Raw genomic sequence first — 14,420 nt, forward strand, 5'->3', positions numbered from 1 at the left:
TTACATTGGTATTGAAAAAGTTGAGAAACCTCATCGGGGTGGTGATTTGGACAGAATCCTTCTACAAAGAGAGGCTGAATGGATATATAGATTGGGCTCTCTAACCCCTTATGGTCTTAACACTGAATTTAATTTAAAATGTTTTCTATGATGCGATGTATGAATAAATGTATGTCGATATGTATGGAGATTATGTATTTGAAGCAATTATTTATTCTATGACATATGTAATGTAAATATATTTGTAATATTCTTCATACATATGTTCATAAGTGTACCATCTTGCATGTCTGCACCACTGATCAAAACCACACTGTGTTGCAGCAGCAAGAGCCTGCGTTTTGTCATGTGGATTTGTGAATGGACTCCTGCCACACCCCCAATTAACACCTGTCCAATCAAGAGACTCATGTGTAACATAAAGGAATCCTGAATGACTTGTTGTGTGTGAAAATGACCCTGATGAAGGTGAAAGCCTTACTGTACTCTTCATATTACCAGGGATGGATTACTGCACGGGCCTACCGGGCCCAGGCCCAGGGGCCCATGGGTCAGGGGGCCCTGAAGCCCAAGCCTTTGCATGGAATCATTGCCTCAATATCAACAAATCAGGATGTAAGTTATGAATCTGATTGAATTTAGTATTGGCCTTCCCCAAAATGCACCAGAATACAGGAAATCACATCAAATAAATTAAAAAAATTCTGGGGGAGGACCCCCAAACCCCCCCTCCCACATATGCGACAATTAGTGGGGGGCCCTTAATACATCTGGGCCCAGGGGCACGAAAGTTCATAATCCACCCATGCATATTACTATCATCCAAATACTATATAAAATACAAAGCTTTATCTCTGAAATCATACAGCAAGAAAGACACAAATGAAAGTAAACAAATGTGGTCAAAATGAACACAAACTCAAGTTTTATTTAAAACACTCAACATAGTCTTATGGGGTCTTTTGTCCCTGGGCCAATGAGGGGAATGACTTTGGTGTCAGACACCACCATTATACACAGATGAGATCCACTGTCCACGTCATAGAAGGACAGAGTATGCTGGTCACAGTCGAGAAATAGTCCTAGTTTGAAAATTTGTTTTTGGGGGCATACAACAGTCCAAGGATCAGTATTCACATAGAGTCCATTTTCCCCATCATACTGTAGAACCCAGAACCCATTCTGTGGGGTTAAAAGGACGCCCTGCTCTCTCTCTGCTGAATCGCTGCACACCCCCGCATACCAGATATTTGACACCATCACCTCCCAGTAATACTGTCCTGAGCTGAACTTCTCGCAGCAGAGAACAATAGGGAGCTGTTCCTTTACATTATCAATTTTCGCCGCCGTGGAACATTTTACACCAGTTGCATTTCCGATCATGGTTAGGTAGGGGGGGATGGTCATATCCAGATCCAGAGTTAACTTCACTGAGTAAGCAAAGAGTTAACAATAAACATACTTCATATCTCAAATAATGTTTTTCAAAACTGTAATTAACTGTGGGTAATTGATATTCACTCAATCAAAACAATACCACACACAGTCTACCCATCTGGGAAAGTATGATGTTATCATCATGCTTGCATATATCTTATATCAGCCTTTATATTAAAGGTGCCATGCGTAAGAATTGAGGTATTAGCATGCTAAATTACTAGCCACAGCCCGACAGGTGTCATAATATCAGTTTCTCGGCCAACGGTATTATTATGCGGGCAACATAACCGCCAGCCAAATTGCAATACACGAATAACTCGCATGGCTTGTGGGCGTAGTTGAACCAAAGAGTATACACCTGTTGGGCTGTGGCTAGTATTTTAGCATGCTAATTCAGGTTGATATATCTGCAGCACTATACAGTGTCCTTTTTTAATGACATCATCGCCCTTATTTCTTCTCATTCTTTTGATGCGTGTAGCTAATTTTTTTGGATATTTTTACCTCAATTGTTACACATGACACCTTTAAGGACAATACTTTGTGTCTGCATCCATAACACCTGAAGCATGCTGGTTGAAATATCTATTCAAAAGCACAGATCCTTTTAATTTGGAAATCAAATTCATTATTGTGGGCTGCTGTTACATTAGAATTTCAGGCCAAAGTTGGACAACATGTAGAAATTTGCTGCAATTTCAAAACTGGATTACACGGGATTGGCTTGCTGTAAAGAGGAATGCTTCATATCCTCATATCCGTTAAGGTCTCTTTTTATTTTAATATATGGTTTGTCATGTGTTAACTAAAGTGTTCATGAGATACACCGCCGAGATTAATGGGTGTGGAGAGGGACAAAGTGCTGTGTGCAGATTGGAAATATAGATTAAATTTCATGTATATCTGTTAATACGTTATTTTTCTCACAAACTGTTTATCACAGCACCGAGCCGCTAATATAATTGGAAAACTCAAGTATGTGTGATAAGTACTCCATGAGAAATTCAACAGAGAATAATAGGTGTGAATTTGGACACATTTTGCATCGGTCGGCCACATACTGTAGCAAGGGTTGGCCACAGGGGAGGCCAGAGTTTATGGGTGGCACCCCTGGTTGAATACAGATTTACCTGTGTTATGACCTGCCTTCATGGCTCTTTGTAATTGCAACGGTCTAACTGAATAGAATAAAAAGAACATAAAATGAGTGAGAGCACATTTCATGAAAAAAAAAACTGTAAAGCAGGAGTATCAATACATATAAAGTGATATTGTTATCTTCACATTAGAGTATGATCTGAACTGATACATCACCCACCATCCGATTCAAAACATATACATCCAACACATAGCAGTCTACAGCAAAGTAATAATATGATACAAATATACAGAGCTTCTTGTCTTTTCCATCAATAATAAACAAAGTAAAAACACAAGCATGTACATAGATGTGTTTGTCCCACCTTTTCTTCTTTTGATGTTGAGAATGAACTCACAACAAGAGTAAAGTGCAGACACAAAGATGGCCATGGGAGTTAGGAACAAGATGATTCCAAAGCACATTCTCCATGGACCTATGGTCACACAGGAACCAGGGATGACATATGTACACTGCTTGAATGAAATTACTTATCACACAATTGTTCAAAATCAACAACAAAATAAAAACAACAAACACTAACAAACAAATATTATTTATATTGTACAATATAGTATATATAAATATATATATATACAGTATAGAGTCATACCTGCTGAAGAGGACAGGTCCACCCAGCTCTCTCTCCTGTGCTGATCAGATAGACCCACAGAGCAGGAGACCCACTCAGACTCAGAGGGGGAGACCAGCAGCCAGGAACTCACGCTCACCAAACCATTATTATCTTAGGCATGAAATGGTTAAATAAAAAGATGAAACTAAGGTGCAGCCAAACATGCTATCTATAGCAATTTCCTACAAGCAAACACACACTTTACAATATCACACCCCCCCCCCCCCCCTCCCTCCCCTGTCACATTACCTGTCCAGTGTACTTGGCCATAATTCTGTGTGATCCTCTCTAGGTCGCTGTCTCTCCAGATCACTGTGGGCTTTGGAAACCATCCAGAGGACACACAGGAAACATTCACATAATCAAAGTCTCTCTCAGGTGCTGTTACTGAGGTGTTTGGAAGGGAACCTATTGCTGAGATAAATAGGGAGTGAGCGGATGAAAGAACATTTTGACATAGGTTTGATCTCTGCTTTATACAGCTTGCAATCTACACAGAAAAACAGATATTTTTAGCCAATGTGCACATGAAATAGAGATAGATTACTGTACCTTTCACTGTCAGGGACATTCTTTCCTTTTCAGACCTTGTTGGACTGATGTGACACACATACTCTCCTCTGTCTGCCCGTGTGAGGTGGTCTAATTTGAGGGACACATCCCCCTTCTTTCAGGCTCCCTGTCAGAGACACCCTGCTCTGGTGCTCAGGGTTGGTGTTCTGGTTCTGAATCTTCTGGTCTCTATAAAGCAGAATTGGGTTGTTGAAACTATCAGTCCGATACCAGCGCACTTGTAATAGTACTGCACTCAATGGAGGGGATAGTCCACAGGGCAAAAGTGACTGGAGACCCGAACCAGCCAATAACAACACTGGAATCAGACAGGGAGAATATTGGAGGATCTGAAATGAAAAGATGTATTGTAAATACTGTATATATCTGTATCACTCAGAAAAAAATGGAATATTTGTTGTACATACCGTCATAGCCCAGGGGAATAATCAAAATGAACAGGAAAAAAGTAAGCATGGTCAATGTAGGCACTATTAGAAGTTCACTAGATTACACAAATATAAATGTTATCTAATCTAATAAACTAATGATTTTTTAAATGTTACTATCACAACTACTAATACTAATGTGGTTCACATTACTACTATGAAATGGAAGAAACCAACAGAGAAGGGTGGTGGGTGTGTCCAAAAATATCTTTCCCTTCAGGTCATTTAGGGACAGGGAATGGAGAGCGGCAGTTAAGAAGGGAGGTGGGAGAAGTGACTTTAGCACAAGGCACAAGACCCTTAGTCTATGAGCTCCTTTTTTTTTTTTTTACACCAACTAGGGCCTTGAAACAAGGTTGTATTGGCAAATCTACAATACCAATAGTTCACACTCAATAGCTTGATGAGTCATGTACATTCTGAAAGTGGGCTGACTAACACATTGCTTACTAATCAGACAATATTTAAGATTAAAAGACAAAGAAAGGTCCCTTTGTCCACCTCATGATGCCAAGCTGTTACTGGGATCTCATGAGTATGCAACGTGGTCGGTGATTCAGTGTTGGCATACCTGGAGTTAGTAGATATACTGAGCATTGTTATAGCTGAAAAACAAACATGCATTCCAGTTTCCCTTTAAGTGTCCTCATCACACTCGAGATGCCAGAGTTTACACTGTGTGCATGTACCAATTTTTACACTGAAATTAAAAACTCGTTCTCCTGAACACATTTCAAGTGTGGATTTGAACAGTCCTCCAAGTACAAGTACAGACAATGGCCAAGACAATGGCCAAGACAAACCCAGCAAGGACAAGCAGGGTCTTCACAGTATGTTATTGTAGGAGGAAAATGTAGCTCTGGACAAGAATGAAACTGGCACCTCTGCTGACAAATGTACACAAATGAATTCTTTCTTGCAGTGAGAAAAGATAATTCCTAAAACATGTTTAGACTCTGTTTCAGAGAATTGACAATAGTGACACCATTCAAAGTATCCCAACCTCCCTAGAGAACCCCTAGCAAGATGCTGTCTCTCTTTTTTTATGAAATATTTGTTTTGTAGCCTTTTGCCTTTATTTTTGATAGGAAAGAGACTGACAAGGAAGTGAGTAGGAGAGAGAGATGGGTGGGATCGGGCCAGAATTTAACCTGAGTCCCTGGTACTTGTAGCCTAGAAATCTGTACGCACCCTAGCGGCAGCCAGGGCTAGTCTAGCAACTCTCCGTTGGCTTGTGAACTCGAAAAATTAAACTTCTATCAGGCCAATCAAATCATGTATAGAGTCGATAGGCAGGCTTAACATTATGATTGATGAGAGACATAATGAGAGTTGCAACGGTTTGGCTTGAATTCCCTGCTACTTGAAAACAAATAAGATAATGTTGCTGTTGGCGAACAGTGTGACACGAGTTAAGCTTTTATTAAGTTGGCAAAAGTTTGAACTAACCAACTAGCTCCGCTGGTGGGAAACGCATGGGACTCATAGCGCTGTCCTATTGCGTGCAGAGGGAATTTGAAAGACAACCGATTATCCCGCCCCTCGGACTGAGCACTGTGAACGGTGAGTGCCCAGACCCTACATTTTAATGTGGGTCTGGCTCGTCAGGCTATGGTACTTGTAGGGTTGCAAAATTCCGGGAATTTTCAAAGTTGGAAACTTTCCATGGGAATTAACGGGAATATATGGGAATTAACAGGAATAAACGGGAATTAATGGGAATAAACTGGGAATTTTTAATATGGCAAGTTAGTCTATAACAGGGACCTTAAATGTAGTGGACAAAACCCCATCTTGCAGCATAATATTAGTTAAAACAACGCGATTTAATGCAATTTCAGTCAAATTTCTACCCTGCACATGTCAATCACATGCACACAGCAATCGGCATAGGCTGCTAGACATAAAGGAAATCTATGGTGCATTCATATGCATGGGGAAAAAATGTTCCAACCAATCGGATTTTGTTGTTGAGTGGTGTAGTGTATCTTGGGCAGTTCAGTGTTGCTAGTTCAGCACACTAGTAAACCATAGGCAGAGAATGGGATTCCCGCTAGCATGCTAGCTAGCTTTGTATGCTAAGCTAAGCAAAAATCCAAACATACAAATCATATTGCTTATTACGAAACAAAATGTTAATGTTTGTATATGATACAGTTTGTATGAATTACCCAAAATTCCATGTTAATTCCCGTAAATTCCAATTAATTCCCATAATTTCCTTTAATTCCATGAAAGGTTCCAATTTGGAATATTTCCAAAATTCCCCAGCTTAACTTCCCATGGTAAGTTTCCGGAAATTTACTGGATATTTTCCACCCCTTTGCAACCCTAGGTACTTGGACTTATATGTGGTACTGGTCAGGGGCGCCTGCAGGAATTAATGCTATGGTACGCACACCCATCCGCACCCCCCCCCCCCCCCCCCGAAAAAAAAAAACGTTCACGCGTGGACAGTATTTTTCCTTTAGGTTCGTGCATACATAGCACAACATCCACATGCAATAATGCAACAACAACGTCTACAATTACCTATTCATTTGGGCAACTTTATACATCCCTATACAGGCTAAAGCTACCTTTAGTTGTGTTATAGCGTAACGTCTGGCTTTAAACGGCTGTAATGCAGTCGTTCTGACAAGCACACCAATTGCTTAGCCAACCTTGTTCTTGCCCATCTTAAATAGCTCTAGCTTTGCTGCCTCCATCCTTTCTGTTTTCGTTGTTTAAACTTGTGATATCCATGAATTGAGTTAGTGAATTAGCTCAACATTGTGTGCTGATAACCATATAGAAAGCCGAGTAAAAGAAAAAAAGTAGCCTATGCGTGCCTGCGTGCGTATTCTCTCCTGCTCAAACATGTGTGCGCGTTAATTTTAATAAGTGTTCACTAACTTTACTTAATAGAAAATTGTAAATAGCCTGATGGCATGCAACTAATGGGATACTGTGCATAGTTGGAAAGGTATGGTAGGCCAATATGGTGTGAATATACACACACACAAGGTAAATTTTCTCTCGTTGTTGAGTGATGGTACGCACAGTGCGTACGGACTTTCACCTGCAGGCGCGCCTGGTACTGGTAGCCAGTACCACACACCAAAGCAATATGTTTTCTGAATAATATAATATAATGTAATATATATTTGAAAAATGTATCTTCTAACCCTGTTCCTGTTTCCAGTCCGAACTTATAATGATGATATCTTTGATATTCAATTTCACTTTCATTATACTTGTTTTTCAGGGTCCTGAGTGTGGAAAAGAGACAGTGTTTCAGTAGATCAGAACTGGCAGGTCCAATGGCCTTCAGCATGCTGGCACAATGAGTACAAAGAGAGGATCATTGTCATTCAGCAGAAGAACAGGCAATGCAGATAAGTAGACTAGGTTCAAGATGTCAAATAGTTGATACAACCAAAAAGTTTGACTTATAAAATGAATATAATATACCACTGAAAAGCAGTGAAAGTCACACAGGTTTATTGCTATAGTGAATTGCATGAATTGAATTTGATGGTTTGAAACTGAATAGGCAACACTTTTACTGATTCAAAGTCGTTAAATGGTGAAAGTCATACATTTTGATGACATTAAAAGGCAATGAAGACCTGGGTAAAGAGTCAATGAAAATGCTACACAAATTAAGAAAAAAAGAAAACAATGTGTTAGATGCAAGTGAAGCACCCAAGTTATTTATACCACTTTTATTATACAACAGCAGTTGACCAAAGTACATTAAGACAAAACAAAACAAGCAGAGGAAAGAAAACAATAATACTTACCGGTAATACAGAAGTAATCAGTTAACAAAACTAAACCAAAGAAGTAAAATAATAAATCAGAACATATGCTGCTAGTACTACTAAAAATAATCTAAAATCAAGCAGGTATCAGTACTTTTCTTAGCACAGAGTGCAACCCAAATAGCATATTATATTTTGGTTGTATCGTACAAGCCCATTTCCAAAAATGTTATTTCAATTTTTCAATAAAAATGAAAACAGAATGTGATGGTGTGCAAATAATATCAACTCATGAACAACATAAACAACATATAACATGTTGAAACTGATCGATTTTACTATTACGAAAAATATACAACTATTTTGTATTTGAAGCTAGCAAAACTTCTCAAAGAGCTGGAATAAGGGAAATGTTGTGTAATACTACAGAAAACCATTTTCATAACTAATGATAAGACACCAAAAACGGTATTAGACCAATCAAAAATCATAATATTTTTTGGAAACTATCCAGATTGAAGAGGAGAAGGATCGTCCAACTTGCTATTAGTGCACGGCTCAAAAGCCTGCATCTGTGATGGTACGGGGGCGCATTGTTGTTTATGGCATCAATGATAGCCTGCATGTCTGGAAAGATAAATAATACATTATTACAGTCATTTCCTGTATTAGCCACATTGTGTATAAGCCACAGGACAGTTTTATGCAATGTTAAAAGAAACAAATTTCATATAATACCATATTAATTGCCCTCGTGTATTAACCTCTAGCTGAAGAAATTTAGCAAAATCAATGTATATAGTACGGTATAACCCCTTAAACCCCAAATCTCCTTAGGGCCTCTTTAAATACTCACAATTGTGGGAGTGTGGTGCTATTCTGCTCTCTCTCCTGTCCTGATCAGACAGACCCACAGAGCAGGAGACCCACTCAGACTCAGAGGGGGAGACCAGCAGCCAGGAGCTCACGCTCACCAAACCACCAGCACCTGAGAGACACAAATAAAGTGGAAAGGTCTGCTCATCACCTGTTCACTACTTGCAGTTTAATTCTCCGATTACTACAGTATCTGATCACAAATCAGGGAGAGACAAGTAGCCAATAACTCACCCAAACCATGATTTTCTGAAAGATGGAACTATGTGGTCACAATAGTAAAAGCACATCCCACCTAACACTATTACGTTGTGGCAATGTTGCGATTACATACCACATTGGTTGCTACAACATAGTCAGATAACACTAAATAATTCCAGTTATATGCAATGCATAACACAATTGCAAGTATTTGTGCATGATATGATCTTACTAGCTACATTCATAATAATATTACACATACCGCACAAATGTTCGTTGTGAATACAGAAGTCATAAAGCACAACATAGCCCTGCTGTGGGAATGCCACAACAGTTGACTGATCAAGGCAAAGCCCAGCCTGAGCAAAACAGAAGGATTTTCCCACAAGCACATTGGAGATCATGCCTGTTCAGTTCTAACAGAATTGACTCTCATAGGAAACATACTGATCTAGTTCGAGTATATGTAGATATGCTTACCTGTGATGAAGAGATGGTTTCTAGATGGTACGTGTACATTTCCAAGTGCCCAGTAGAGAGAGGGTTCAGGAGACCAGCCATCGGACACACAGGTAACGGTCACCTGACCCCTTTCATCAGCATCGCTAAATGACATCACAGGAATATCTCCCACTACTAGCAGAGCAACAAAACAGGCTATTGAAGCAGTAGCTAATGTAAGCAGTATCAATATTGAAATATTGTATGAATGACTCAAAGGGGGATATCAGATATGCCTTTTTAAATCCTTTTTTTTTACATGGCACCTACCTTTTACTTTTACGTGGACCTTGAAATATTGTATGAATGACTCAAATGGGGATATGAGATATGCCTTTTTAAAGCCTTTTTTTTAACATGGCACCTACCTTTCACTATTACGTTGACCTTGGCCATATCGTACCAGACATCACTCTCTACGTAGCACATGTACTCTCCTCTGTCTGCCAGAGTGAGGTTCTCCAGTTTCAGGGAGACGTTCCCGTTCTCCAGGTTCCCAACCAGAGACGCTCGAGTACCCGTGTGCTGAGGGTCGGCAGCCTGCTGCTGGATATGCTGGTCCTTGTAGAGCAGAACTGGGTGGTCAAACCCGTTGGGCTGGTACCAGCGCACCTCAAACGATACTGCGCTGATGGCAGGAGAAAGGCGACAGGGTAAGGTGACGGATGACCCGACCCAGCCAGGAACTGAAGCTTCGGATCCCAACAAGATAAAAACGGCAGGATCACGATCTAGAAAATGCAATTACAAATGAATTCAAAATAGGGGGTTTATGGTTTCCATACATTATATTATTATGGCAAAAGAGTGAAATCTAACCTGAAACAACATGTCCTTGTACTGGAGAGGTAATCAAACATAGCCAAGTCATCAGCATACCTGTCAATACACATATCTCCATGACTGTTGTAAGTAAATGACAGCATTTGCAATTACAGCCCCCCCCCCCCATTAATTGCATTGAAGTATTGTCATATCATCTAGGTCTAGGAAGTTTGGAAGTCTTATCTTAAAAAAAAATCAGAAGAAACAATGGTTAGGACCAATTGATATTAAAATGACTTACCTGGTGATAGAAAAGTCATTCTTTGATTCAAGACTTTTGATTCTAAAATGAGTATGTTACTATTTCAAAGTTTAGTATTTCAATGTACTTTGGACGTGAGTAGGAATAAATAACTGGACTTGATATCTGTGAGTAGCTGTATGCATGATTCAGACAACCCCCCCCCCACACACACACACACACACACACCATTAACATTTTGTTCTCTGTGTATCAGTCATACTACTTTGTTTCATTACTTACCAAACAAGTGATGAAAACTATGTCAGGGTCATCCCTAAAATAAAGCCATGAAGGGATTTAGTGACCATCACAATAGAATATAAAAACAACACCCCGAGATAAAGTACAGCTAGAACAATGACTCAACGACTTCACTCATTGTTCTCACTCAATGTTCTCCAAAGGCATCATTTTCAAGAGGCAGAACAAGTCAGACTTTTTTTTCATATTAAAATTAACCAGCCTTTCAAAGTTAATCAAGGATTTTATTCTGACCAATACAAACATACAACTTAAAGGTGTAGGATTATATTGTGTCATTACCACCACTTTTAGACTATTACACGGCCTGAAGCAGGCATTTCAAAGTAGATATTTAACAGCATACAGTGTTAACAACTGACATTCTCTGCTTGTTATCATTAAATTGAAAGTGACAAGGTGATGTTTGTTGTTAATAGCAATATTTTGTTGTATTGCTTTAACAGATTAAGTTATAAAAATAAGCAATCACGTATAGATTTGCTAGGAGTGTGTTGATCATTTGGAAATTGAGTGAGTGAGTGAGTTGTGTTTACAGTTCCGCAAAAAGAGTGCTGTGCAGTGGATTGTACCTACAGTTTTGCAAAGTGTGTGTTACAAAATTGCAAACTGAGTGCAAAGCAGTGTTTGTGCTTTTAGTTTTGCAAACTCAGTGAGTGGTTTTGCTATAAGTATTAATAGTTTTAGATATTGAGCTATAAGAATCACGGTTAGGGTTTAAGCATTCAGAAAGAACTGTAATATGTGATAACATGAAAATGCAACCAGTTGTTGGGGTTAGATCTATGTACAGAAACATACTTGTATGGATAGCAATCAAATAATAATTATATAAAATGATTAAACTCTCCTACATTCTCCAAGTCTGTCTCTCACACAAACTGCATCAAAGTCTGTGTTGTTCATGTTATCTCTTGGATAAGTTTTGATCCGCACATTCCATTGGAGGAAGCAGAGGGATGCAAATGCAGGCCATGTGATTTCTGATAACCTGTGTGCGTGTGAGTGTACGTGTGTGTGGTGGGGGTTTACCACCCGACAGGACACAGTTAGAGCAGCAAGCGTTTACCTAGGGCATATAACGTCATGTCCATCTCACCTGGCACGAGACGCTGAGCCTTTGTCTGCTAGCCCGTACCTGTGCCGTCAGCAAAATGTGGTAGGCATTTTACCATATACGAGAGGAAACTCATATTATGAGAGACAATACTGTTTATAACTAATTCCACAGAGTTTTTTAGACTTTGTTGTATTTATTTTTTACTTGTATGTATGGGTGTGATAGGCTATGCCTCTTTATTTGATCAAACTAAATTAAGAAATATTTCCTAATCTGGAAATTGTTTAGTTTATTTTTCGTTCCTTGAATTTCAAGTTAATGCTTTGCACTTCTGATTGCCTGGCCAGCTGTCAATCAGGGCACGTTTCTAGAAGGCGTCGTTTGCTAACTTGCGTCGCAACCTTGGTAGTTCGCTCCATCGTTCTTGGATTTGGTGTTTCTATAAAGGGTAGTTCGAACTCTCAATCGCAAACAAGGATGGTCGTCTGAACTACTGCTCCTAGGCAGTCGCACTTGTGTCGTTCCTTGGTAGTTCCTGTTGGTGTCCGGAGCACCTAACCAAAAATTACTAAGTGGATGTTTATCTCGTGACTCAATGATTGATCTATCCTGTAGCTTTATTTTGATTAAGAGACTGACTCTCCTACTTGGCTCATTCTTGCTATTTATGTTAATTCAAGTATTGCCTTGCTTTTTGATAAGCTAGTATTATAATCTTCACAGACACTTAAAATCAGCACAGTGATGAATGGTGTAGTGGCTAAAGCAGGTGACTTGTTATCCCAGCGTTGTAGGCTCGATTTTCTTATGATCCCGACAAACACGGGACGTCCCCCGGACCTTATGCCGACATTCACGACGTCCCCGATTGGTCCCGAACGTCATGTTCTCTAGCGGACGTTCCGGTGACCTTATTGACGTCCGGAGCAAGTTATCATTTGGATATTGCGTGACGTCCGGTGCAGGACTTTCTGGGGACGTCACCGTCAGGTCCCTCGGATGACATTTGCATTTGGTCATTTCAAATACCTCCTAAGGACCCGACAATAACGTTATATCGGGGACATGGGGGGGACGTTTGTTTATTCACACATGGCAGCGGAGTTGAGAGCGCTCTGGCTACCGCCTGCAGGACGGAGACATCACATCCATGCACGACTTCACGTTACACGTCTGGGGATGACTAAAGTATCTATCTATCTAGTCTCTCTAGCAGTAGCTGCATCAGCCTACCGTAGTCTAAGGCAACATATCATACAGTTTATGAAATTGTGCGTCTATGTCTACTTGCTCATAGACGCACAACTTCAAACTGGGAAAGGGTTGTTAACGTTAAACTCAAAATGTATGTGCTATAATTCAGCATGTGACATGCTGAATTATGTAGCACATACATTTTGAGTTTAACGTTAATGTATAACGTTACAAACTAGGGAAGGGATTTTATCAAATTCATGTTAGCTGATGTGATGCTTGGTGTAACGTTAGCAAAGTCACTGTTCTTAGCTTCTAGCTTAGCCTACAATGCGCATTTCTTCAGATAACTGTCATTACGTGATTCATGTAACATGCTCTAAATAGACAGTGGTTTATTTAACGTAGTCACGTAGCCTACTTATTATCTGTTTTATTTTCAGAAACACACACGGCCGAATTGGGACTGAACCGACTTTTGGAGCTGAATACTATGCAATAAAACTAGAGAAATGTTAAAAACAGACCACGTAGCATTTGTTTAGGGTTGTCTAGCAACAGAAGTGACTACTTAATTTGTAAAGCAAAACGATCTAGCTCTAATGCTACATTGCAGAAAAATTAAGGATAGGCTACTGCTTCTTCATGACTTGTTTAAATGTCATTGTAATTTATTTGACGCATGCTCGCGTTTCAAAGTGTCACGCATAGCTGTCCCCGATGTTACAGCAGCTCCTTGTGGAAACAGCAAAGAGTGCACGTATCCGATGAGATTTCTGACGGGGAGCAGAAGCTCTCTGCCTCACCAGAGCCTTACTGTTTATTAATAAAACAATGATATAGAATAGAAACATCTGGAATCTATTTATTTCATCTTAAAGTTGGCTACAAAGAGCATTCATAGCCTAGAGCAGTGGTTCTCAACCTTTTTTAAGCAAACGCCCCCCTGACCTTACTTTGATCCTCTGGCGCCCCCCCCCCCGCCCCCCCACTCACACACAACTAAAAAAAAAAAAAAAAAACTACACCCCTGGGTAGGCTATAGGCCACACACACTCATGCTATATTGCTTAAATAAAAAAACGAGCCCATTTCTGTGCTGTTTTGGTTTCTTCTGGTATTGTAAGAAAATGTCCCTATGCCTATTTTATTATTAAGCAGATTTAGCCCACTGTTAGAAGCAATAGGAGACTGGTTGGGTAAAAAACAAAAAACACACTACCACATCAGCATTGGTTGTAATGATTTTTTTTTTATCAATAGGGAACAATAAATGTAGGCAACAAGACGTCATTTTTA

At 39.7% G+C, this 14,420-nt stretch overlaps 1 protein-coding gene across 1 annotated transcript; it reads right to left on the minus strand.

Moving 5' to 3' along the window:
• Positions 1-939: 939 nt before the first annotated feature.
• On the minus strand, positions 940-4,810 carry LOC143117478 (butyrophilin subfamily 2 member A2-like). The gene is made up of 6 exons (XM_076279229.1): positions 4,785-4,810; positions 3,827-3,953; positions 3,462-3,702; positions 3,192-3,323; positions 2,904-3,014; positions 940-1,430 (listed from the first exon to the last, which is right to left on the minus strand). The coding sequence occupies exons 1-6, from the start codon at positions 4,808-4,810 to the stop codon at positions 940-942; spliced, it is 1,128 nt and encodes a 375-aa protein (XP_076135344.1).
• Positions 4,811-14,420: the final 9,610 nt, after the last annotated feature.

Source organism: Alosa pseudoharengus, unplaced genomic scaffold, assembly GCF_046254945.1.
Source record: "Alosa pseudoharengus isolate Yale_2024_CS ecotype anadromous, Long Island Sound unplaced genomic scaffold, YU_APseudo_1.1 YU_APseudo_1.1_scf_1, whole genome shotgun sequence".
NCBI classification, from domain to species: domain Eukaryota; kingdom Metazoa; phylum Chordata; class Actinopteri; order Clupeiformes; family Clupeidae; genus Alosa; species Alosa pseudoharengus.

What these genes read in the sequence shown, in the direction of transcription:
- LOC143117478 (XM_076279229.1), bottom strand. Translation starts at nt 4,810, where the DNA reads ATGCTCAGTATATCTACTAACTCCAG. An exon ending in GGACCTGTCCTCTTCAGCAG is followed by an intron (nt 3,015 to 3,191) that starts GTATGACTCTAT and finishes GTGTGACCATAG; the next exon opens with GTCCATGGAGAATGTGCTTT. An exon ending in CAACATCAAAAGAAGAAAAG is followed by an intron (nt 1,431 to 2,903) that starts GTGGGACAAACA and finishes TTGCTTACTCAG; the next exon opens with TGAAGTTAACTCTGGATCTG.